The sequence below is a fragment of the Neomonachus schauinslandi genome, chromosome 14 (assembly GCF_002201575.2).
Source record: "Neomonachus schauinslandi chromosome 14, ASM220157v2, whole genome shotgun sequence".
NCBI classification, from domain to species: Eukaryota; Metazoa; Chordata; class Mammalia; order Carnivora; family Phocidae; genus Neomonachus; species Neomonachus schauinslandi.
Window position 1 is genome coordinate 83,948,718 of NC_058416.1, and position 23,206 is coordinate 83,971,923.

Sequence of the window (23,206 nt, forward strand, 5' to 3'; positions counted from 1 at the left end):
TTTTCTCCCGGCAACACCCATGGAAGGTTCTAAAACGTCAGAGCAACTGAGAACATATTTGTGGATTGATTTGCTTGATAGGATCGCCTTCCACAGTTGTGCTTGCTGGCCTTGCTCCCCAAATGCACTGGCAGCCCCCCGGGACTGGTTAGACAAAGGGTCTCCTGCTCTGAAGTCCCCTATGGCTCCCCCTTGCATCTGGTGTAAAATCCCAAGGCTGTGATCTGCCCCACCTGCCTTGCTGACTTCACCTTGTGCCCCAGACCCCCTCACTCACTCAGCTCCAGCCACACAGGTCCTTCTGCTCCTCAAAGAAGACAATTCACCCTCTGAGGCTTTTGCTGTCCCCGCTGCTAGGAGCATTCTCTCCCAGTCTCTGCTCAGAGAGGACCCCTGAGCCCACGGGAGGCAGCCCCCGCCCATGACTTCCACACCTCTCTATCTCATTCCGATGTAAGAAGTGTTACTACCTGAAAGTATCTTGGTTATGCATATCTTTATCTTTGTCCATCTACTCCTTACTCACAGTGTCATGACAGGGAGTTTGTCACCTGCCAGCCCTCTCCCCCACACTAGCACAGCGCCTGGCACACAGTGGTGGGGATGAATGCTGGGGACACAGAGGACAAGGTGGTCTCTACCCCACAGGGTGTCTGGAAAATTAACTATGAGCGTGAGACACGTGTACATGGTGCCTGGCACGTAGCAAGTGCTCAGTAAGTGAAAGATGTTATTTCTTCAATCAACAAGTATTCATTGAGCAGGTGCTGTGCACCCGTCACGAGCTAGGAGCCAGGGAGAGAGTAGTGAGGAAAACTGAAAAGGACCCTGTTTTCCCTGAGCTTTTCACTGACACTGAACAAAATAAAGAAGTGAATTACACGGTATGTCAGGAAGTGATAAGTGCTCTGCAGAAAAACAAAGCAGAGAAGGGGTTCTGGATGGTGGAGGGTGAGTGGCTATTTTAAACAGGGTGGTGGGGAGGTCTCACTGAGGGGGTGATATCTGAGCAAAGATCTGAGGGAGGTGAGGGACGGAGCCTCGAAGATGTCTGATGGAAAAACACTCCAGGCAGAGGGAAGTGCAGGTGCAAAGGCCCTGGGGTGGGACCCTGCTCACATTAGAGAATTTTAACAGTCTCCTCTCTGCTGTTTTCTTTCTCAAAATTGACAAGCACAAGTGCCTCCCTCCCAAGGGCTGCTGAAAGCGTGCAGCATCTCTCCCTATGACCCAGCCGCCCGTCTCTTTAACCTTGAATGCCTTTTTGGGTCTCATGTGTCACCGGGTGGCGAGTGAGCTCTCCTTACTTCAGAAGAACGGCATGGGGGTGGGGGGGCCTTAGGTGGTGTCCGCCTCACCTATTACTGCCAAAAGTGGTCATGGGGTTATTTTTAAACATGGGGAGGAAGTATTTATTGTTTCCCAGCCGAGGAGAGCTGGGCAGCCTGAGGGATTCTTCTGGGGAAGCAGTGTTGTGTCCTTTTCACCATGGTGAGTAGTGGGGGCTCTAAGGGGTGTGATGCTGCGGGGGCGGGGGGGGGGGGGAAACTGCACCTATGAGCAGAGGACCAGAGGGGAGGGGGAGAAAGGTGGCTTTCGAGGGCCCCGGACCCTGGTGAAAAAAGCAGTGCTTGCTGTGTGTGCACAGAGGAACCCCAATCAATGCCCCGATAAGCCACAAATAACAGCAGCTCCCAGGGACTCGCAAAAACAAAATAAGAGAGTTGGCTTTTTTATGGCTTGTCTACTGACCTCTTGAGGAATCAATAACTCCCAGGGCTTGCAAAATGGGATTGAACGCTTTTAAGGATCAAATTGTAATTCTTTTCTCTTGTTCAGGCAGCTGGGGAAAAGAATCTTTTTGTTTTCACCTTTTGAACTTGCAAATTTAAAACCTTTCTCCCTGTGTTGTTTGGTTAGGTGTCCCCCTCCCAAAGCAGGAAGCCACCAAATCAGAGCCAGCCTGGGGGAATGGTTAGGGGCACAGACTCTGGAGCCAGACTGCCCCAAGTGCAACTCCGGTTCTGCCTTTCTGTGACTGTGTGACCTTGGGCAAGCGACCCAACCTCTCTGAGCCCAGGCTGACTCTCCAGTAAAATGGCTATGGTAGTAATAGCATCTACTTGTGGGGTGCCTGGGTGGCTCAGTCGGTGAAGCGTCTGCCTTTGGCCCAGGTCATGATCTCGGGGTCCTGGGATCGAGTCCTGCATCAGGCTCCCTGCTCAGTGGGGAGTCTGCCGCTCTCTCTCCTCCCCTCTCATGCTCTATCTCGGTCTCTCTCTCAAATAAATAAATAAGTAAAATCTTTACCAAGAAATAGCATCTACTTGCCTGGGGGGTTAAATGAAATCCTGTATGTACGGCATTCAAGCATTTGCTCTATTTCTAGTGGGCTGGGGTGGGGACACAGGTTAACTTGCTCTTCTCTGCACTGTCTGCCATACGCAAGAACAGAACATTCAGAGAGGAGATTTCACTGCCATCTGGATCAAAGGAGAATTGGGGAGGGGGAGCAGTGGGTTTTAACACCCTGAAAAGGTGTCATTTCGTAAGGGTATTCCTCATGGTTTAGCGAGCCCGACGTGTTCCCCCCCTCCAATCAATTCTCCTTCTGTGCATTACTGAAATTTTGTGAAGTGTCCTGAAACAAAGGCGGCTGGATCCTGCTGGGGCTGATCTGAAAGTGTTGCCTCCTTCCCCAGAGATGCATCCCCACCTCCCCTAGTTTGCAAAGGAGGTGCTGCAGGACCCACGATCTCTGACCATCCACCAGAACCAGCGTGCTCCTGAGACACGTGATTCTGTTTTCCTCCGATCCCTCCCGTATCACCGTTTTGAGATGAGTGTGGGCCTCATACCCCCATTTCACAGATGAGCAGCTGAGGCTCACTCAGAAATGGGACAACCTCACCTAGTTCTCTAGCTCCCAGCTTCTGACTCTTTTCATTATGCTCCCCCCCCCCCCCCCCAGGCACCGAAGAAAGCCAAGAAGAGAGCAGAAGGCGCCAATTCCAACGTGTTCTCTATGTTTGAACAGACCCAGATCCAGGAATTTAAGGAGGTGGGTGCAGCTGTTGAACGATCCGCCCAGATGGAGAGTCCCACCTGTTAGAGAGAACGCTCCCTCGGTCCATGTTCCCTGCAGGGACCTCTGGGCTAGATGTTTTTATCCTCCAAACATTCCCAGATCCAGTCTCAACATGTGGGTGAACCATTTAAAGAAATTATTTTTAATATTTTTTGCCGATCATCAAATAAAGCACGTTTCTTGTTGAAAATGTTGGGGGGGGGATTCAGAAAAGCACAAAGAAGAACATAAAAACTACCTACAGTTCTACCACCCAGAGATAATCAGTTAACATTCTCATATCCATCCTTCAAGTCGTTTTTGTATTATGCCTATAAACTTTTAAACTATTTTTAAACTATTTTGCTATTTTTCTTTGAGCAATTCCTCAGCAACATTTTCTATCATTTATCGAAACCACTCCTATGGTTGGAAGTTATCTTTGTTTAGACTGTTCTACAATTATGAATAACACATCTTTACTTATTTCCTTGGGGTAAATTCCTAAAAGCAGAACTGCTGGATCAAAGGCATTTTTAAAAAGGAACTAAAAACCAGGACTGCTGGCCCTCCAGAAATGCTGTACTAATCCCTACCCCATCAGCCTCAAAAGGAAAAATTGCCTTTTCCCCCTGTATCTCCAAACATTAGGTATTAATAGCCTAAAATATTATTTCTGCCAAACTGAGAGACGAAAAAGAGTATCTCTTGGATTTTAAATTATATAGTCCCCCATTGTTGAACGCTAGCCAGGTGGAAACCCCATCGCATTCTATGGGAGTGCGCCTTATTAAGTAAACCTAAGTACCAATTAGGCCAAATTAAGCCACTGCCCGCAGGCTTAGAAGGATAGACTCTGAATTAATTTTCCAGCCGTCGTGATGGCTCACACTGAGTCATCCACACTCCCACCTGGGCGTTTAGAGGAAAATATGCTGCAGAGGCCCGTGTGTTCTGTATCAAAGAGGAAACCATTTGGGGCTTCCAAGTGGGACACGAACACTTCCGCTTTTTTGTCCTCACTAATGTTCAGATCACAGGAATGTTGTGTCCCATAGGCCCCCAGGGAAAGAATTCCCAGGATGAAATATTCGTATCTGAACTTGAAATTATCACCTTGCGGGGAGAAGACGCTGCCGCCCCTTCCCCCTCACCCTGTCCCAATCTCTGGAATGAGATCAGCTGCTGGGGGGCGTGGGAGGTGGTGCAAATACTTTCAGGAATCAGCTGCAAAGAACTCAAAAAAAACACGGAGATGATAAGTCATTTGTAAAATGACCAGGGCATTTACAAGGCTCTTGGGAGCCTTCATGGGAGCCACCCGGGCAACATGACCAGCCCCATTTTATAGATAACGGCTTTGGTGGTGAGGTGGGGGTGGGGAATGAGACCCCAGGTATTAACTTGATTTTTTAAATAACAACTTCATAGATATGTAATTCACACAACCCTAAGTTCACCTTTGTCAGCTGTGTGCACAATTTGGTGGTCATTTACTGAAGTCACGGAGTTATGCAGCCATGCACAACTCACCCCAGAAAGAAACTGCAGGGCCATTAGCAGCCGCTCTCCCCCGCCCCCCAGCCTCTGGCCACTGCCCATCTATTTTCTGTCCCCATGGATTTGCCTGCTCTGGGCATTTCATAGAAATGCATCATACAGCACGTGGCCTTTGGCCCCGGCTTCTTCCACTCAGTGTCCTGAGTCAGGCCTCATCCGTGTTGTAGCTGGTGTCAGGATCTCCTTCCTTCTTGCTCAGTAGTGGTCTGTTACGTGGCTAGACCACATTTGGTGGATTCATCCATCAGTTGATGGACATATGGGCCGTTTCCAGGTTGGGGCTATTGTAAATAAAGCTGCTATGGATGCTCAGGCACAGGTTTCCGTGGGGACAGATGTTTTCAATTCTCTTGGGTAGACGCCTAGCAGTGGAATTGTTGGATCCCACGGGAACTCTGTGCATAACGTTTTGAGGAACGGCCAGACATTTCCGATTTTTGATTCTTGATCTCATGTCCTTCAGCGCTCCCTGAATCCCAGAATCCCATTTCCCCCAGTCCATAGCCCAATCTCTTGGGCTCCTCCACCCAACTTCTCCTGGGCTGACCAGCTGACCGCCCCCTTCCACAGGCCTTCACCATCATGGACCAGAACAGGGATGGCTTCATCGACAAGAATGATTTGAGGGACACCTTTGCTGCTCTTGGTATGTCTTCCCCCGCCCCCGCTAGGCGTGCAGGAGGGTCTCCTTATCCCACTCGCCTGAGGGGCAGAAGGTGGGACCACTGAAAAGGTCAAGAGCTTGTCATTTTTCAAGAAACGGCTCAATCATGGTTGGCCTTTAAGACAAACTTCGGAAGACAGCAAAGTGTTTAGGCTTTAAGTGTCCTCACATATCTTTCATTTTTCTTTTAAAATAAATTTTTTTCTGTGATTTTGAATGCAATGCCAGCTCACAATAGAAAATTTGCAAAATTCAGAAAAGTATAAAGAAGAAAACTTAACCATTAGGTCACATTCCACTGTCGCGTTTCAGCCTCCAAATCTTTTCTAGATACATCTGGTTTTTTGTGAGTTTTTTGTTGTGGTGGTTGTTTTAAGATTGGAATCATTCTATTTTGGATTCACCTTTTTAAATTTAGCATCTCAACAGTGTGAGCACGAGTGTATGGAGCTTTTTCAAAATATATGTGTCCAACCTGCCACCACTCAACCCCCCTCCACTCCCGCTCTCAGAACTCAGGGCTACCAGGAACAGCTTGCAGGTTGTGCATGACACCATTTTACAGATTACTATTCATGTCTTTAGTCACCGTAGGTTTTTATATTTAAAACATAAATTATCTCCAGAAGGGGTGGCTTTTAAAAATTTGCACAAAGGTGCAATGTGGGCTTGTGGCAGAGGCTATAATCCAGGTATATCAGAACCTCCGAGGTTGTGTGGGTTACAGCAGGTATAATCTGACAAAGTTCCCTCAGGTGATTCTGATGTCTCTCCCACCTCCAACTGAGAGGGATAATTTATAATAGGAGCATTTCCCATTTAAGTAAAAAGTTAAAAGATCTGCTTAAAATGTTCCAGGTTCTGAAGACACCATTATAAAAGTAGCTAGCCCCTCTCCCCGTTGGATGTTTGGGTTGTTTCCGGCTGTCTGGCTATCATAAATAACACTGTGGAGAACATCTTTTCCAGTGAATCTGGCATCTCTGATTGTCCCTAGACTAGATTTCCTCGAGTGGAATTACGAGGGCAAATGCCAGGGTCCTGACAGCTGTTTCCGGCCCAGCCCGGGGGGCCCTGACTGTGTGTTTCCTACCCTAGGGCGTGTGAACGTGAAAAATGAGGAAATTGATGAAATGCTCAAGGAAGCTCCAGGTCCAATTAACTTTACTGTGTTCCTAACGATGTTTGGGGAGAAACTTAAGGGTAAGTTCATGTGTAGATCCGTATGTGTATATTTGTGTATGTGTGTGTGCATTTGTGCGTGTGTATCTTTACGTGTCTTCATCTTTGGGCGTGAATTAAAGCACCAGGAGGGCAGACAAGGGTTGGCAGAAGATGAAGGCAGAGTAACACTGGGGGCGGGGGGGAAAGCAGCAGCTCCCATTGCTCCAAGGCTCACCCTGAGCCAGACCTCATGCCACGCACTTTGGATGCATTACCTCCTTTAGTATCTAGGAGGTAGGTTCTCTTCTTATCCCTGGTCTAAGGCTCAGAGATGGAAGGCCACTTGTCTATGGCCACACAGCTAGCAAATGCTGGAGTCAGGATTTGAATCCCAGTCTTTCTAAATCTAGATCCATGTTTGAGCTTAGGTTTGCTCAGAAATGACTGGATTCGTAGCCCACTCTTTGCAATTACCAAGGTTCAGTGCTCAGAGGAAGGCAGGGCCTTTCCTCCAAGCAAAACAGCCTGGCGTTGGCCCTTCCATCTTTGGAGGGAGTTGGGCCCTGCCTCCTGGAGTACCATGGGTTCTCGGCCACCCAGGGCATGTTCAACCCTGTTTTCTGTTTCAGGGTCAGACCCCGAGGAGACCATTCTCAACGCATTCAAAGTGTTTGACCCCGAAGGCAAAGGGGTGCTCAAGGCTGATTAGTGAGTGGGATGTGTGGGGGGGACACGGGGGTTCCCTGCTTCCCATACACACACCTGGTGCCAACACCTGCTGTTCTTTCTTGGCAGCGTTCGGGAGATGCTGACCACGCAGGCAGAGAGATTTTCCAAAGAGGAGGTAACAGCCCCTTGGACACAACACTGCACCCCAGCTCCTGTGTTACCCCCTTTCCTAAAATACCCCTGGCCCCACACTGACAGAGAACCTGCTACTGAGCCCCCTATCTCATTTCATTCTCTCAACCACCCAGCAGGTAGGGACTAGTATTATTGTCATTTTATAGTTGAGGAAACTGAGGCCCAGGGAAGTTAGTCACTTGCCTTAAAGGACACCACCAGTGCTCAACTCTGGGGCCTGGATTCAAACCCAGGTCTGTCTGACTCCAGGTCTACTTTCCTCACAGTGCACGGAGCCCTGGTTAGAGCACTGGTTTCCTGACGGAGTGAGGGTAGCTTGCAGGGTGCCGCATACCGTCATGTAGGTTCCGCACTGTGCAATTCTTCTGGATGCTGTACTCATAATATTGCAGAGTATCTATTTGTTGCAATTGTTTTCCAGCAGATGGCAGTAAAGTGTCCTGTTGTAATTTTATTTTTTCTTTTTCTTTTTTTTTTTCTAAAGATTTTATTTTATTTATTTGAGAGAGAGAATGAGACAGAGAGAGAGAGCACGAGATGGGGGAGGGTCAGAGGGAGAAGCAGGCTCCCCGCCGAGCAGGGAGCCCGATGCGGGACTCGATTCCGGGACTCCAGGATCATGACCTGGGCCGAAGGCAGTCGCTCAACCAACTGAGCCACCCAGGCGCCCCTGTAATTTTATTTTTTCTTAAAGCAGTATATATGACTTTTTCTGGCAGGCGCAAAAGGGGGCACTTTTGCTAATTCTCCCAAAGTCCTGTATCAATAAGCAACAGTCCCATCAATGTTATTAATGAAATATTTAAAAATAGCTCCTGGTCAGGCCTGATGGCATCAGGTTTCACATTTCACTAAAAACTGTATTTAGATTTCCCCCTAAAACTCAAGCACTTAAAAGAGCCTGCCTTCACCTCCTACCAGCTTGGTGACTTGGGACAAGCTCTTTAACCCCACTGTGCCTCAGTTTCCTCATCTGTAAAGTGGGGATGGTAATAAAACTTTCCTGGTAGTACGCTGTGAGGATTAAACAAGTTAATATGCATAACGTGCTAAAGCATGTGATAAGGACAATGTGTTAGCTATTATTGGCCAAGAGGTATTTTTAAAAATAACTAGTCAATACTTTTTAAATGTGGAAACTGCATGTTGAAAAAAAATCTAGATTTCTCATTTCCCACAGAGAGTCAGATTCTCTCAAAAAGTGTGACCTCCTAGCCCATTCGACAACATTCGGCTGGCTCTGCCCAGTTGCTGCCCCTGTAGATGGGTTGTGTGTCTGCTTTTAGCCACAGGCCCCCCCTTTGCTCCCTTGCACAGTCTGCCTAGCCCCTTTGTACACCTGCATTTGCGATCCCTGCTTTACCTGCTACTACAGGGCTGGATTCCCGGGAACATCCCTGCCGGATGGCCCATGGGGTCAGCACCTGCAGAAGAGCAAGGAAGGACAAGGAAGCAGGGAGGCACGGAGGGAGATGTTGAACCTCAGTTCAGGCCCAAAGAGTGTCTTGGCTTCCCCCACACCTCCCAGGGAGCCCTAGAGCTAGCACTCCCTTCTAAGACGTCCCAAGTTGGGCCCCACACTGATCAGTTGGCTGTGGGCTGCCCCAGGAAGGCCATGACGTTGGGGCTGGCAGCTCTCTGCAGCAGCTGAGCCACAAGGCCTTCCTGGAGGGGGACCTGAGTGTCGTGTCTCCACACCCACCACAGCCCTGCTGCCTCTGCATGGGGACCAAGCCCACACCCAGCGGCCCCTCTCGCTTCCCCTCCCGTCATGCTCAGTATGTGTTGCTGGTTCATTGCAGATCGACCAGATGTTCGCCGCCTTCCCCCCTGATGTGACTGGCAACTTGGACTATAAGAACCTGGTGCACATCATCACCCACGGGGAAGAGAAGGACTGAGAGGGGCTCACCACTCAATCCTGGGCTTGTCTTTGGTGGGGAGGTGGTCCCTGCTCTCCTCTCACTTTGCCCAGTAATGCTGCCATCCCTGCTACAGGCCTGTTAGCTGGCGGCTGCCTCATTACCCACCTCCATCTTCTTTGCAGCCTCAGGGGCACATAGATACCACGTGGCCACACACCCCGCAGATGGAAATCCATCCAGAAGCTGTGTTCAAATAAACAGGACGTTGTGTATTTGTTCACGGTGTTTCTCTGACAGAAGTGCCTTGAATAAGGAAGATCCTTTGCTAGTTCCCATGAAGGCAGAGTATGAGTGAGTGATGTCCCTGCTGCCATTATTACTGAATGTTAATAACTCTTATTTGAAATAGACCTTCACAGCCACTCAGGACTATTTCTATGAAGGTCCACAATTTATTGGAATGTTAACTAGAGGACCAAAGCCCTTTTCTTCAAAGAGCTCAAGCATCTGCAGAGCCTAGCTTCCATGACCTCCTCTCCTTTAGGATGTCATTGGAATATTTCTCCCTTAGATGTGCTTAGACAGGCCCCATGAGAAATGAAGAGGAAGAGGCCTCACATTCATTCTAAGAATATGGCTCATTCAGCAAAAAATCACATCCATTAACTATAAGAAGTTAATTTCTAATTTCAGAAGTACTAGTGGTTTGTTCTGGTCACAATCTCAGGGCGGGGGCGGGGGGTGTTTCAGGAACCATGGTGACCTCCTACAACTCTTGCTTCCTGTCTCAGCTCTTCTGTCCTAATTTCTCTATCCCATCCCAGGGTGGCTCCCAGAAGCCTAGTCTAGTCTCTTTGTAATGAGTGTGAGGAGGCACCAGGGTTACAGAACAAAACCTTTATTCTCTCTGGTTAAGGTACAAACGCAGCACCATCTGCCTCAGATCGCTAACTTCTTCTTGAGCCTCAGATCATCCCCCCTCTCCGGTATGCTGTCTGAGTGTAAGTCCCTGCTTCGAAACTCTCTCGCGGTATAGTTGCTGAGCACCAGCTGCCGAAGGCTGCTGTGGTCCAGGGCCTGCTCCACTGTATCAAAGAGAGGACTTGTGTGAGGGGTTTGGAAGTCACACCCAGCATGGGGTGGGCGTAGGCAGCTTCCTTTCCAGGGACAGTGCGTCTCTGCCCCGTTCATGGATGCCCAAGGCAAGGATGTCCAAGCCAGGTTTGGGGTCCCTTCACAGTGCTGGGAGTGGAGGGTGAGCATTCTTGAGGTTCAGGGAGGAAGAGCATTAGTAGAGAGATACTGCACAGGGATGCCCAGACAATAATTGTTTTTTTTCTCCCAGAAGAGGATGTGAAGGTGAGTTTAGTTTAATGTCAAGGAGACAGGGCCACCATGTGCAGTTGTTCGGGATGTAGACTGCCCAGACATCTGGTGGAGACAGGTGAATGGATGGGCTGAAATCCAACCCCTACTTGATTGCCAAGCCATGTCCACACAGAAGGGGCCCCTTTTCTCAATCTGTCCAGAGGGGGCGCCTCTTCGAATTCATACATATGAGCCATAGAGACTAGTGCTAAGAGAACCCAATGATTATCAACATTCCCTTGAGCGGAAGTGAAGACATCATCTGCAAGTTCCTGACCTTGTGGGGGCAGGATTACCAGCACTGCGCTCTGCCACCTTCCTTTTAGGAGCTCAAAGGGCCAAGGGAAGCTATGCTAAGGTGGCTAATGCCAGACCTAGGTTTTACTCCTGCTAAGTTTCTGTTGCCTCGACTAAATCAAACAAGGTGGGTGGGGGGGTATGTGTGTGTGCGTGTGTGTGCATGTGTGCACACCTGTGTGTTGGCACGCTTCCCCCAGTCCCCCCCATCATTGACACACCTGCACACCTGAAGTGCTACTTAGGGAAGTGAGACAACTTTTTTTTTTTTTAGATTTTTATTTATTTATTTGAGAGAGAATGAGAGAGAGAGAGGCATGAGAGGGAGGAGGGTCAGAGGGAGAAGCAGGCTCCCTGCCGAGCAGGGAGCCCGATGCGGGACTCGATCCCAGGACTCCAGGATCATGACCCGAGCCAAAGGCAGTCGCTTAACCAACTGAGCCACCCAGGCGCCCATGGGACAACTTTTTTAAAAAACCCAGTTTTCTCTGATTACTAAAGCTGCTCAAGATCATTGTAAAAGAAAAATTTAAACAATACAGAATGGTTTAACTTAGAAATGCAAAGTTCTCTGTAAATCACCACCAGAAGTACCCACTGTAAGTCAGCCTATAAAACCCTGTTTTATATGCATTATCAAGATACCTTCCTCCCTCCTCCTCCTCCTCCCCCTCTCTCGTTATATACATCTCTTTCCCTATTATACATCAGGGTTGTCAAGGGCTGTCTTGTACACTGTAGGATTTTTAACAGCATCACTGGCCACTAGATGCCAACAGCAACCCCCACCTCCCAGTTGTGATAACCAAAAATATCTCCAGACATTGCCAAAAGTCCCTTAAGGGGTAAATCACCCCTGGTTGAGAATTACTGAATATATATATATGTATATATATTCTTATTATCCATATTTATTACAATTATATATATAATTGATATCCCCTGTGTGTGTGAGAGAGAGAGTTTATACTGTCCCATTGCGTTCTTTTCCGTGTCTGCATAGTATTCCTATTGCATGGATGGGTGAACTGTAATTCATTTGCAACGGCGTGGATGGAACTAGAGGGTATCATGTAACCAGTTTCTAATGGGTGGGCATTTCAGTCACTTCCAGTTTGGGGCTGCAGTGAACATCGTTCTACTTTCATCTTGGACTCTTGAGTAAATGTTTCTTGAAGGACCAGTTTGCAAGGGTGAGATTATGGGCTTAACAGGTGTATCCATGTCTCAGGCTTGCCACACCTGTGACCACACTGTCCTCTAAAACCCAGGTGGGGGGCGCCTGGGTGGCTCAGTTGGTTAAGCGACTGCCTTCGGCTCAGGTCATGATCCTGGAGTCTCAGGATCGAGTCCCGCATCGGGCAACCTGCTCGGCAGGGAGTCTGCTTCTCCCTCTGACCCTCCCCCCTCTCATGTGCTCTCTCTCTCATTCTCTCTCTCAAATAAATAAATAAAATCTTTAAAAAAAATAAAATAAAATAAAACCCAGGTGGGGCCGATTTTCTCCCCACCTCCAGAGAGAAGGGCTGCTTCCCACAGTAAGGGGAGCGTCCTGAGCTTCGGCCCCAGAAAGGCGGGAAGGTCAACAGCCTGGCCCCAGGGGCCACAGTTAGGCATCCGCTTCTGTCACCAGCCAAGTCACAGCTGCTTCAGCCATGAGGTTGGGGGACATGGTTGGGCGGGCCAAGGGTGGAGTAAGACTCAGGGGCATAGAGTGAGGGGGACAGATGGGATCAGGGAACCTCGTGTGCCTGCAATTTGCCAGTTTGTTAACTGTGGACATTTTAAGGTTCATTTGAAACGGTCACAAAGTAGTGCTTTAAAAAAACATATATCCAGGATCACTAAAGTCCGGGATCTTCGTTGCGCCCTAAGGAGAAGCATCCCCTGGAGAAACAGTCAAGGGCCACAACCACAACCACGGTGGAACCCAATGGAACACATGGGCCCACGAGGCTCATAAAGGGAAACTGAGGCTCTAGCCTGCAGTCTCTCGCCAGCACAGGTCTCCTAGCTACATGCGCAGGTCGCAGGAGGAGGAGAACTCACCTTCATCCAACTTGTCGCCGAAGGGGTCAGCCCCGAACACTGGGGGGACGACCTTGATGGGTTCTGCAGGCTTGAGGAGGGCAGAGCCGCCCCAGAAAGGGTTGACAAATGGCGGCTGGACCTCAGTCTCTGCCCCTTCCATCTCCAGGATCCGCTTGTAGGACTCTAGCAGCAGCAGGTCGTTGGTCTTCTTCTCAATGATGGCTGGAAAAAAAATCGATCAGAACCAAGGCGGCAGCTGAAAGACCTGGTTCGGGGTGGGGAGGCGTGGTAGGGATTGGGGGTGACGCCCCCTGCTGGAGAGGAAGGGCAGGAACAGGAGGAGGCCTTTCTTGTGGGTTATCCCATGCATTCTCCAGGGGGCAGTATCACCCCGAGGGGGCAAAATTTGGTAGTTGAGAGGCAACAACAACAACAAACCTGACTTTATAACATAAAACAGATATGCATACAGAACATAAACAACTATACAGTGTATCAAGAGTGTTAAAATTGCCTGAGGACAACAATAAGGAAAAGAATGTCTAAAAAGACTCCTTGGGAGGCAATAATGAAAAGGAGGTTGAGAAACACTGGGTTACACCAAAAACTGGGAGCCCTGGGCAGCCCCTTAAACTACTGATTTTTTCCCCCTATGCACTCTCTGTCTCAGGCTTCTGGGCCTTTGCTCATGCTGTTCCTTCTGCCGAGAATGCCTTTCCCCACACCCCTCCCTGAATAATGCCTGCTGGTGTTTTCAGACTCGGATCAGGGCTCTGCCCCCTGCAGGAACGTTTCTCTGACCTGCCTATTCTGGGGAACCTGCCCTACCTCTGTGTTTCATAGCCCCCTACTGTCACCAGAGGCGTGTGTTCATTCACTCACTCTACAAATGATTATCGGATGCCTGCCAGGCGCAGTGCTGGATGCTCCCAATGCATGGGGAAAAACAAAACAACAGTAACAGTAACAACGAAGACAAGATGCAGTCCCTGAGCTGATGAAGCTCATAACTTTCAGTGTATGTGAAGAAGATGGAAAGAAAGACAAATTCAACAAGGAAACAAATAGATAAACATATCCCTTGCTATACAGATGCTCATTATCTAGATTAGGTAACTACTGGATTTGGATACAATGTTTTAAATAAACCTCACACTACCTGTACTGTGGCTATTCTTTCTGAAAATCGGGAACCAAAAATATTTGCATCTGGAACTTGCTATCAGATCTCGAAAACCTCATAGATTCAGAGAGTGAGAGCCACCTGTACATGGAGACAAACTGGGTGACTGCTACATAAAGGGGCTGCCATGACAGGGAATAATAGTGTGTGTGGAGGGGAGACCAGCTACAGGTCGGGCAGCAGAGGGAAGCCTTGCTAGAGAAAGGACATTTAAACTGAAATCTGAGAATGAGGAGGAACTGGGACAAGGATTCCAGGAACAGCTTGTGCAAAGGCCCTGAGGTGGGAATGTGTTGAGGGGAGGGTTGCAAGAATACATAGGAGAGTGTGACTTGAAGTGGTAAGCAAGGACAGAGAGTAGGACGAGGGAGTTGAGAAATGGAAGCAGGGGCCAGGCTGTGCAGAACCTGATAGGCTGTGGGCAGGAAGGAGTTAACACAGCAGTCCTGACTGATCTTTTTTTTTAATTTAATTTTATTATATTATGTTAATCACCATACATTACATCGTTAGTTTTTGATGTAGTGTTCCATGATTCATTGTTAGCGTATAACACCCAGTGCTCCATGTAATACGTGCCCTCTTCTTTGAAAGGCCTGCTTCCCAGGTTGGCACCAGGCTGGCATCGGGGAACTTGGGTTTCAGGAAGGTTCCTATCATCATTAACTGATAATAGCAGCTCAGTGTGCCTAAACTGTGTATACAAAACGTGTTTCTGCTAAACACCTGTTTTTTCCCACACCCTGGGCACAGTGTCTCTAATGAGCTTCCCTGGTTGACAACATTTCAGCTATGTTGTCACAACTCAATGCTGGGGGAATTAAGCACATCCTGTGTGACCCCACTGGGAGAGGACCCTTGGAAGCTTGCTCCTGGCTTCCTCCAGACTTCACTCCAGGCTCCTTTTTCCTTTTGCTGATGTTGCTTTTTATCTTTTTGCTGTAACAAATCATAGCCCCAAGTACCACCATATGCTGAGTCTGTGAGCCCTCCTAGCAAATCACTGAACCTGGCAGGAGGGGGCATCATGGGAAACTCCCAAACACAGATGGTATTAAGAACCATAGGTTTTATTCTAAGAGCTGTGCAAGCTGTTCATTCCAAATTGTCCTGATCTGTGGAGGTGCATCCCTCCTGCTCTATCCTGAGCTCAGGCTTATGGCTAGAAATGTGTGAAATAGGCATTTGCTACATGCCAGGCACTGCTCTGAGCACTTTATTTCTTCCTTTCCAACCTGTATGCTTTTCATTTCTTTTTCTTGCCTTATTGTATTGCTTAGGACCATCACTATGATATTGAATAGGAGCAGTGAGAGCAAACATTCTTGCCTTGTTCCTGATCTTAGAGGGAAAACATTCACTTTTTCACCCTCAAGGGTGAGGTTAGCTGTAGGTTTGTTTGTTTAAGAGAAAGAGAGAGAGCACAAGCAGGGGGGAGGGGCAGAGGGAGAGGAGATAGCTAACTCCCTGCTGAGCAGGGAGCCCTATGTGGGGCTTGATCCCAGGAGCCCAGGATCATGACCTGAACTGAAGGTGGACACTTAACCACCTGAGCCACCCAGGCGCCCCTAACTGTAGGTGTTTTGTAGACACCCTTCAAGGTTAAGCAAGTTTCCTTCCAGTTCTAGTTTGTGGAGAGTCTTTCATGAATGGATGTTGAATTTGTCAAATGCTTCTTCTGTCTCTACTGATATGATCATAAAGTTTTACTAAAATTAAATTTTATTTAATCTTCCCAACAATCTTATGAGGTAGGTGTTAGGTTTACTCAATTTTTTTTTTTTTAGATGAAAAAACTAAAGCATGGAGAGGTTCAAAAAGTTGCCCAACGGCACGCAACTAGTAAGAGGAGGACCAGGATTTGAACCCAGGCAGGCCAGCATTAGTGCCCACATGCTTCACCACTAGGCTCACCACCACCCAAAGAACAAGTCCTCGTTTCTGCTCATAGAAAGCTCTGGAAATGGTTCCTAATGGTCCAACGGGCCCCAGCTTGACTCACCAAAGTACTGTGGAAGGTTGTTGTCCGTGATTTTCCCCGTCTCCCCTAAGTGCCCCAGGATTGTGGTGGCATCACAATTAATCTTTTTAAACAGATTCTCCACCGAGTTCTTGAGATACTCCAAGGTCTTGCTGATTTCCTTGTAGCTGTTCTCATACCTATCTGCCTCCTCTGTGGTCTTCTTCAGTTTCTCCTGGTAACAGACCCCAATTCCCACCTCGCATCAGACAGACTGCCACCCCGGGCTCAGCCCCCCACCCCCAAGGAGGACCTTCTGTGCCAATGGGAGTTTGGGACCCCCTGGAAACAGGGTCTCTGAACTACAGATTTTCAAACCTCTCAGGGGGTGCCAAATCAACTTATAAGCCTCAATCAGCATTTTAAAGAAAGAAAATAAATAGAACAGAAAAGAAAGGAAGAGCAAATACTAATATGCATTACAGGTAAAGAGGGGAAATATTGTTAAATGTACATTTTGTTTCACTTACATATATGTACATGTGTCTATATGTGTACTGAATTGCTATAACTTTTAATTTTATTTTAAATAGGTTCCACACCCAGCACTGGCCCAAAGTGGGGCTTGAACTCACAACCCTGAGATCAAGACCTGAGCTGAGACCAAGAGTCAGATGCTGAACTGACTGAGCCACCCAGGCGCCCCAGGATTACAACATCTCTTAGAAGCTGGTGATTCATTTTTTTAACGTTGTGGCCCACAAGAAGGAATACATTTTACATTGCAGCCCAATGTATGCATACATACATACAGACGTGTGCCCATGGGTGTGTGTTCACGTGTATTATCTAATCAAATGAAGTGCAAGTTTCACAAATCAATACTCTCACTGTGTGTTTTCATCTTTTCTGTTCTGTTTCATTATTTTTAAATGCTGGTTTGATCCGACGAACTGATTTTACCACTTGCAGTTTAAAACACATCACGCGGGGCCAGTGGTTCTCAAAGTGGGGTCCCAGGACCAAGAGTATCGGCTTTAACAGGCAACTTGTTCGAAATGCAAATTCTTGGGCTCCAGTCCAGACCCTGATTCAGAGGCTCTGGGGATGGGCCTGGCAACGTGTGTTTTAATGAACCTCCAGGAGACCGTGATGCACGGTGAAGTTTGAGAAACCCTGCAAGTCCACTGGATCTTGGCTGCCCATTGGTATCACCTGGAAGCTTCAAAACACCTGCTGCCCTGGCCCCAGCCTCAGAGATTCCGGGCCTCAGGAATTTTAAAGCCTCCAAGGTGAATCTGATTTGCAGTCCCGGGCTGAGAATCCCTGCTCTGGGGTGAAAGCTTCGGGTCACTTCCTGTCTCTCCCTCTGAGTCCGTGGCTTGCTGAGGTGAACCCGGCCCTGTGAGGAGCTGTTCCCCATGGCTCCATATGCATCATCCCAAATAACAGTCCCAAAGGGTCAGTCCTATCCACACCCCCCATTTTCCAGGTGAGGAAACGGAGGCTCCAAAGCACACAGCCCAGAGAGGGAAGCCAAGATCTGGACTGTCACTCAGCTGCCACGCCCAGCAGCTTCCTCTGTGCCCAGCGCCCGGGGCCGAGAGACCTCTGGTGGCGCGGCAAGATCTGCCGCCTCACCTACAGGTGCATGAGGGGATCCCGTGGTTAAACGGAGAGCCTGATGCGACGGCATCAGACCCAAGCGTTTGTTCCCAGGGCCTGGCTGCCAAACTCTTATGCAAAACCCTCCTGTTAAGGGACAGGTGACACCACTACTCCCAGAGGGGCAGAAGATGATGGAATGGAAGGTGTGTGGAAAGGTTCCAAGACTAGAACGGAGGTAAACGATCTTTAGCAGGGGGTAAGAAACAAGGGCTCTTGTGATCCCATTGCTTTTAAGACAAATTCTCCTGTTTGGAGTATTTGCATTTGAAAAGAGGCCTCCAGAAGTCATGCTACAACCAAAAGAACAAAGAGGGGATGGAAGGACTTCAGAGGTGGGGGAGATGTTGGAGGCTGCCCCACCAGCCTCCCCAAGGTGCCCCTTTTGAGGCCTTCAAAACGCCGAGATGCAGAACGGCACCAGTCCCAGCCCCAAGGAAGCATCTGGACACTGGGTGGCCCTGAGCTGAGGACATGGGACCCCAAGCACGTGCTCAGCTTGAGAAGGGTCTCCTTGGACTGGGGACCTGCTTGGAAGTTTAATTCCTGGGAGAGGCCTCTCTGAGCCAGAGGGGCAAAATGGGTGCCTTGTGCTTTGCTGCCCCCCAGTGGCCTACAAGAGAATGGCACTGCCATCCCGGTAACCAGGTGCGTGCCAACAAAGAAAAAAATATGTCACAGAGAAGGAAAGGATAATGACCCAGGAGCGCAGTTCCTGGGCCGGAACTACTGGATTAGAGCAGGGCTGTGTGGTCACACTCTCTGGGTTCATATCTTTGTCAGACGTTTGCTATCCATTCTCTGCTTACACCTTAACAACAAACTCCTGATTGTATTTGGGGTGGCAATGTGCCCAGCTGAAGTTCTATTTCCAATCCTCCTCTGCAATAGAGATGGCCAGTGAGATGTAAACACAGAAGGCATTGACTGAGTCTTCACAGAAAGAAACTTTTAAGCTGCCCAACAGTCAGCGAAGTTGTTTTTGCCTCCCTGACTTTCTTCCTGCCTGGAAGATATATGTGATGGCTGGATCATTGGCAGCTACAATACAACCATGAGGCATCCTTGGGAATGTAAGCCACACACCAAAGATGGCAAACAGGAGGAGCCTGGGTCACTGATGACATCATGACCAGCCCTGAAGGACCTATCTCCAAACTTCTTTCTTTTTTTTTTTTTTAAGATTTTATTTATTTATTTGACAGAGAAGGAGACAGCTAGAGAGGGAACACAAGCAGAGAGAGTGGGAGAGGGAGAAGCAGGCCTCCCACTGAGCAGGGAGCCGGATGCGGGGCTCGATCCCAGAACCCTGGGATCATGACCTGAGCCGAAGGCAGATGCTTAACGACTGAGCCACCCAGGCGCCCCTCCAACCTTATTTCCTAACAAAGTAAATAATTCTACCTTGCTTAAGCCATTGTTACTTTGGTTCCTTGTGATTAGCAACTAAATACAATGCAAAGCTCTTATATAGCATCCCAGCTCCATAATGTTGGTCAAGTGACTTTACCTCTCTGAACCTCAGTTTCCTCATCTGTACAATGTAGAGATCATAGCACCTACCTCATAGGGCTGTTGTGAGGATTAAATGAGAGTACAAGCAAGGCGCTTAGCCCAGTGTCTGATATGTAGTAATTGCTCAACAAATGTTCATAATAACTGTTATTGATTGAGAGCAGGCCACAGCCAGACAAGGAGGAGAGAAAAAACAATACTGAGGCAGAGCTCTGTCTGGGACGAAGTTATAGGCACAAGTGCCTGGGCTAGGCTCCCTGAAGTTGGGGAGTCTTTAAAATGGACAAAGAGGCTATAGGGACAAAACTGCAGCAATATTTGTAGCGGAGGTGGCCCGAGACAAAGGCTCAGGACATGTCAATACACGAGCCAGGCCAATAGAGTCTCATCGGGCAGATACCATATTCTCCTCTCGAGAACCACCAGACAGGCTGCCTGATGAACAGACAGACAGACAGACAGACAACAGAGACTCCCATGTCCTTCCCTCCCCACCCCGGTCTTACCTCCATCTCTCTCAGGACGGAGTGATTGTCATCATGGGATGAGTTCTGCTGGGATCGCAAGAAGATGATCTCATCCTGTTCATGAGAGAACCAGACCATAAGGAAAAGTGGGTGCTCCCCTCCCACCACACCTAAAACTAAGCCTGTGCCTTGAGGAGATGATGAGGATTTAAATTATCTGTTTCGAGAGCCCCCAAATCCCTGGGCCCCTCTTATGCCCCTTTTCTTTCTGATGTCTTTCTCTCTCTCTTTTTTTAAGGTTTATTTATTTTTATTTTAGGAAGAGAGAGAGGAAGGGCAGATGGAGAGAGAGAGAATCTCAAGCAGACTCCCCACTGAGCGCAGAGTCCAATGTGACTCAGGTCTCAAACCCAGGACCCTGAGATCATGACCTGAGCCAAAATCAAGAGTCGGACGCTTAAATGACTGTGCACCCAGGTGCCCCTGATGTTTCTTAATTAAAAGGAGGATGAGGGCATGGGTGGGTGGGAGGCTCATCCTTTTTGGAGAATTGTCTAGAACAGCACAGTCAATAGAATGGTACTGGTGGCAGAGTTATCTCAGCACCACCCAGTCCTGCAGCCACCAGCCCCTCATAGGTACTGAGCACTCGAAGTGTGGCTAGTGCCACCCAGGAGCTAATTTTCAATTTTACTTAATTTAAATGAATTTACACTTAAATAGCCACACATGGCTAGTGCTACTCTAATGAACGCAAGGCAGCTCCAGAGCAGGGGTTATCAAATTCTAGCATGAATCAGAACCATCTGGAGGTTTGTGAAAACACAGATTGCTGGGCCCCTGTCCCGGAGGTTTCTGGGCCAGTAGTTCTGGGTGGGGCCCAGGAATGTGCATTTCCCAAAAGTTCCCGGGAGCTGCTGCTACTGTTGCTCCAGGGACCAGATTCAAGAACCCCTAGGGCTAGAACAATGTGTCCAAATAGAAAAGGCTACCTTTTGAGTAATTTCATCTCTAGGAATCTGTCCCATGGAAATAGTAGGACATGTGGGCAAAGTGGCTGCTCAAGGCTGTCTGTCATGTTATTACTTATAATGGCCCCCAGTTAGAAACAACCTAAATGTCTACTGATAGTGGATCAGTTAGATCAATGATGGCACATTCATATCATGAGGGGAATGGGTCTCAAATAAAAATACGGTTAAAAATGCAGATTCCTGGGGCGCCTGGGTGGCTCAGTTGGTTAAGCGACTGCCTTCGGCTCAGGTCATGATCCTGGAGTCCCGGGATCGAGTCCCGCATCGGGCTCCCTGCTCAGCGGGGAGTCTGCTTCTCCCTCTGACCCTCCCCCCTCTCATGCTCTCTCTCTCATTCTCTCTCTCAAATAAATAAATAAAAAATCTTAAAAAAAAAAAAAAGAAAAAAAAAATGCAGATTCCTAGCCCATTCTCAGAGAATCTAGGTTTATAGGTATGGGATAGAATTTGGGGAATCTGCGTTTTTAAGAAGTAGCTTATGATTCTACTACAGAGCATCCAGGGTCTCCAGAAGCCATTAAAAAGAACATAGAAGATGTTGGGAGGTGTCTATGATGAATTTTGGCGGGGGGAAAGTTTCAAAACAGTATGAACAGTCTAGAATGGTCCCAGAACTATAAATGGGCACCTTTCCTGCATCAGGACCTTTGCACGTGCTGTTTCTTCTGCCTGGAACATTCATCCCCCAGAGATCTGCATTGCTTATTCCCTCACCTACAAGTCTGCTCAAATCTTAGCTTTTCAACTTTCCATGCCCTCATTTGGCTCCAGAACCCCTCTTTACCTGCTGTACTTTTTCTTTTTATCCACACCACTTTTCACTTTTTAATATACTCTATAATTTATGTATTTATTAGGCTTATTGTTTATTGTTTCCCTCTGCCAGAATAGACGCTCCAAGCAGGCAGAACTTTTTGTCATTTTGTTCACTGAGCCATAATCAGTGTCTAGAATAGTGCCTGGCACATAGTAGGTGCTCAATAAATACTTGCTGGATAAACAAAACCAAAAGAACATTTTTTGCAATCAGAACATGTAACTCTTGGGGTGCCTAGGTGGCTCAGTCGGCTAAGCATCTGCCTTCGGCTCAGGTCATGATCCCAGGACCCTGGGATTGAGCCCTGCATCAGGCTCCCTGCCCAGAGGGGAGCCTGCTTTTCTCTCTCACTCAAATAAATAAAATCTTAAGAAAAAGAATATGTAGCTCTCTATATACTATAGGATAATCACTATGTGAAGTTTTAAAAGCATCACACATCCCCCCCAAAAAAAAGAAGTCAGAAGGAAATAGATCAAAATACCAACAATGACTATCCCTAGGGAATGGGAAAATGGGTGATTTAAAAAATTCCATCCTTAAGTAGTTTCCAAATTTTCTATAATGAGCATATCCTTCTAAGATTTTTAAAATATAAGCATTTTCACTAGAAACGAGTGTTTTCAGGAATTATTCAGCAGGCATTTGCTGCTGTATTAAGTCCCAAAAGACACAGTTCTATAACTTCAAAGAAAAGCTCAGAAGCTACTGTTCTGGTCTGAACATCATTCTACTAAAGGAGAGCCTGAAGCCCAGGGTGATCATGGGCTTGCCTATCCTTCATCAGATACACTCATGCTAAGGCCAGAGATAGGCTGTGTAGCCTAGAGAGAGGAGACCATCATGGTAAATGGGAAAGATCAAGGTCAATTTTGTTTAGTAACCATTTCTTGATTGGGTCAGTTTCTGACTAGCATCCTCACATCCCTCTGCTATGGTCTGTCCCTGTCATCCCCCTGGGACTAGGAAGGTGCTGTCTGCTAGAAAATGACCTGCCCAATTCCCAGGTCCTGAATGGACCACCCATCCTTCCATCCTTCAGATCTCCGCGTCCAAAGATTATCCATGCAATACTGAAGATGGCCACCTGAGGGCAGTGGCGAAGCGCCTACACCGGAGGCAGAAGCTCCAAAGGCTTGCAGGGCCCAGCGGGCCTGGGACACAAGAGCAGATCGGACCCAGCTGGTGCGGGTGGATGTGAGCCAGGGGCCTTCAGCTTAGAGTGGAGGCTGCGGGGCCAGAGTCGTCAGATCGGATTTTCCAAGAGAAACCAAAAATCCAGGTTTTCATGTGGAATATCCTGATTTTTAAATGTTGGCAACCAATAATTTTTAAAATGGGGGGGAAGGGGAGACCAAGCAAAAGAACAATGAGAGCAGGATTCAACCAGTTACGACCTCTGACCCAGGCGCTCTCTCCAGAAGGGGTGAAGTCAGTTGTTAGAATCCTAATTGTTTTGGATTTATATATTTTTCTTACCTGAACCCTAGTTTGCACAGAGGTGCCACAAGAAGACAAGAAGGTAAGGGTCCAGGCAACCCTCCAGCCACCCCTCCCACACCCCACCCCGCTCATCCAAAACTGCTCCATTTTACCTGTTTTCTCTACCATGTTTCCTCACAACCTGACTTTAAATGAAAATGTTCTGTAGCTTTATTTTATTTTATTTTTATTATTATTTTACA

The 23,206-nt window shown here is 47.9% G+C and overlaps 2 protein-coding genes across 5 annotated transcripts in view; one reads left to right on the top strand and one right to left on the bottom strand.

Annotated features, from left to right (window-relative positions):
- The first annotated feature begins 1,301 nt into the window (after window positions 1–1,301).
- MYL2 (myosin light chain 2) lies at window positions 1,302–9,459 on the top strand. 4 transcript variants are annotated; one of them, XM_021698519.1, is made up of 7 exons: window positions 1,302–1,491; window positions 2,972–3,061; window positions 5,198–5,273; window positions 6,390–6,494; window positions 7,085–7,163; window positions 7,251–7,299; window positions 9,122–9,459. In XM_021698519.1, exons 1-7 carry the CDS (start codon window positions 1,489–1,491, stop codon window positions 9,218–9,220), a joined length of 501 nt encoding a protein of 166 aa, XP_021554194.1. In that variant the 5' UTR covers window positions 1,302–1,488; the 3' UTR covers window positions 9,221–9,459. The 4 variants fall into 4 exon arrangements, with proteins under 4 accessions (XP_021554194.1, XP_021554195.1, XP_021554196.1 ...); XM_021698520.2 differs by having other exon boundaries at window positions 1,431–1,491; window positions 9,099–9,459; XM_021698521.1 differs by having other exon boundaries at window positions 1,439–1,491; window positions 6,390–6,443.
- Window positions 9,460–10,095: 636 nt separating this feature from the next.
- CCDC63 (coiled-coil domain containing 63) overlaps window positions 10,096–23,206 on the bottom strand; it is a 31,387-nt gene continuing 18,276 nt past the window's right edge. Inside the window, exons 7-10 of the mRNA XM_021698655.1 lie at window positions 19,710–19,784; window positions 16,066–16,258; window positions 12,899–13,102; window positions 10,096–10,269 (exon numbers count right to left, since the gene is read on the bottom strand). Of these exons, the coding sequence (XP_021554330.1) occupies window positions 10,124–10,269; window positions 12,899–13,102; window positions 16,066–16,258; window positions 19,710–19,784 (618 nt within the window). The 3' untranslated portion in view covers window positions 10,096–10,123. The remainder of the gene's footprint in view (window positions 10,270–12,898; window positions 13,103–16,065; window positions 16,259–19,709; window positions 19,785–23,206) is intronic.

Bases quoted from the DNA above. Each gene is read 5' to 3' on its own strand.
- MYL2 (XM_021698519.1), top strand. The intron at 6,495-7,084 runs GTAAGTTCATGT...TTTCTGTTTCAG, and splicing joins GTTTGGGGAGAAACTTAAGG to GGTCAGACCCCGAGGAGACC. The intron at 7,164-7,250 runs GTGAGTGGGATG...CTTTCTTGGCAG, and splicing joins GGGGTGCTCAAGGCTGATTA to CGTTCGGGAGATGCTGACCA.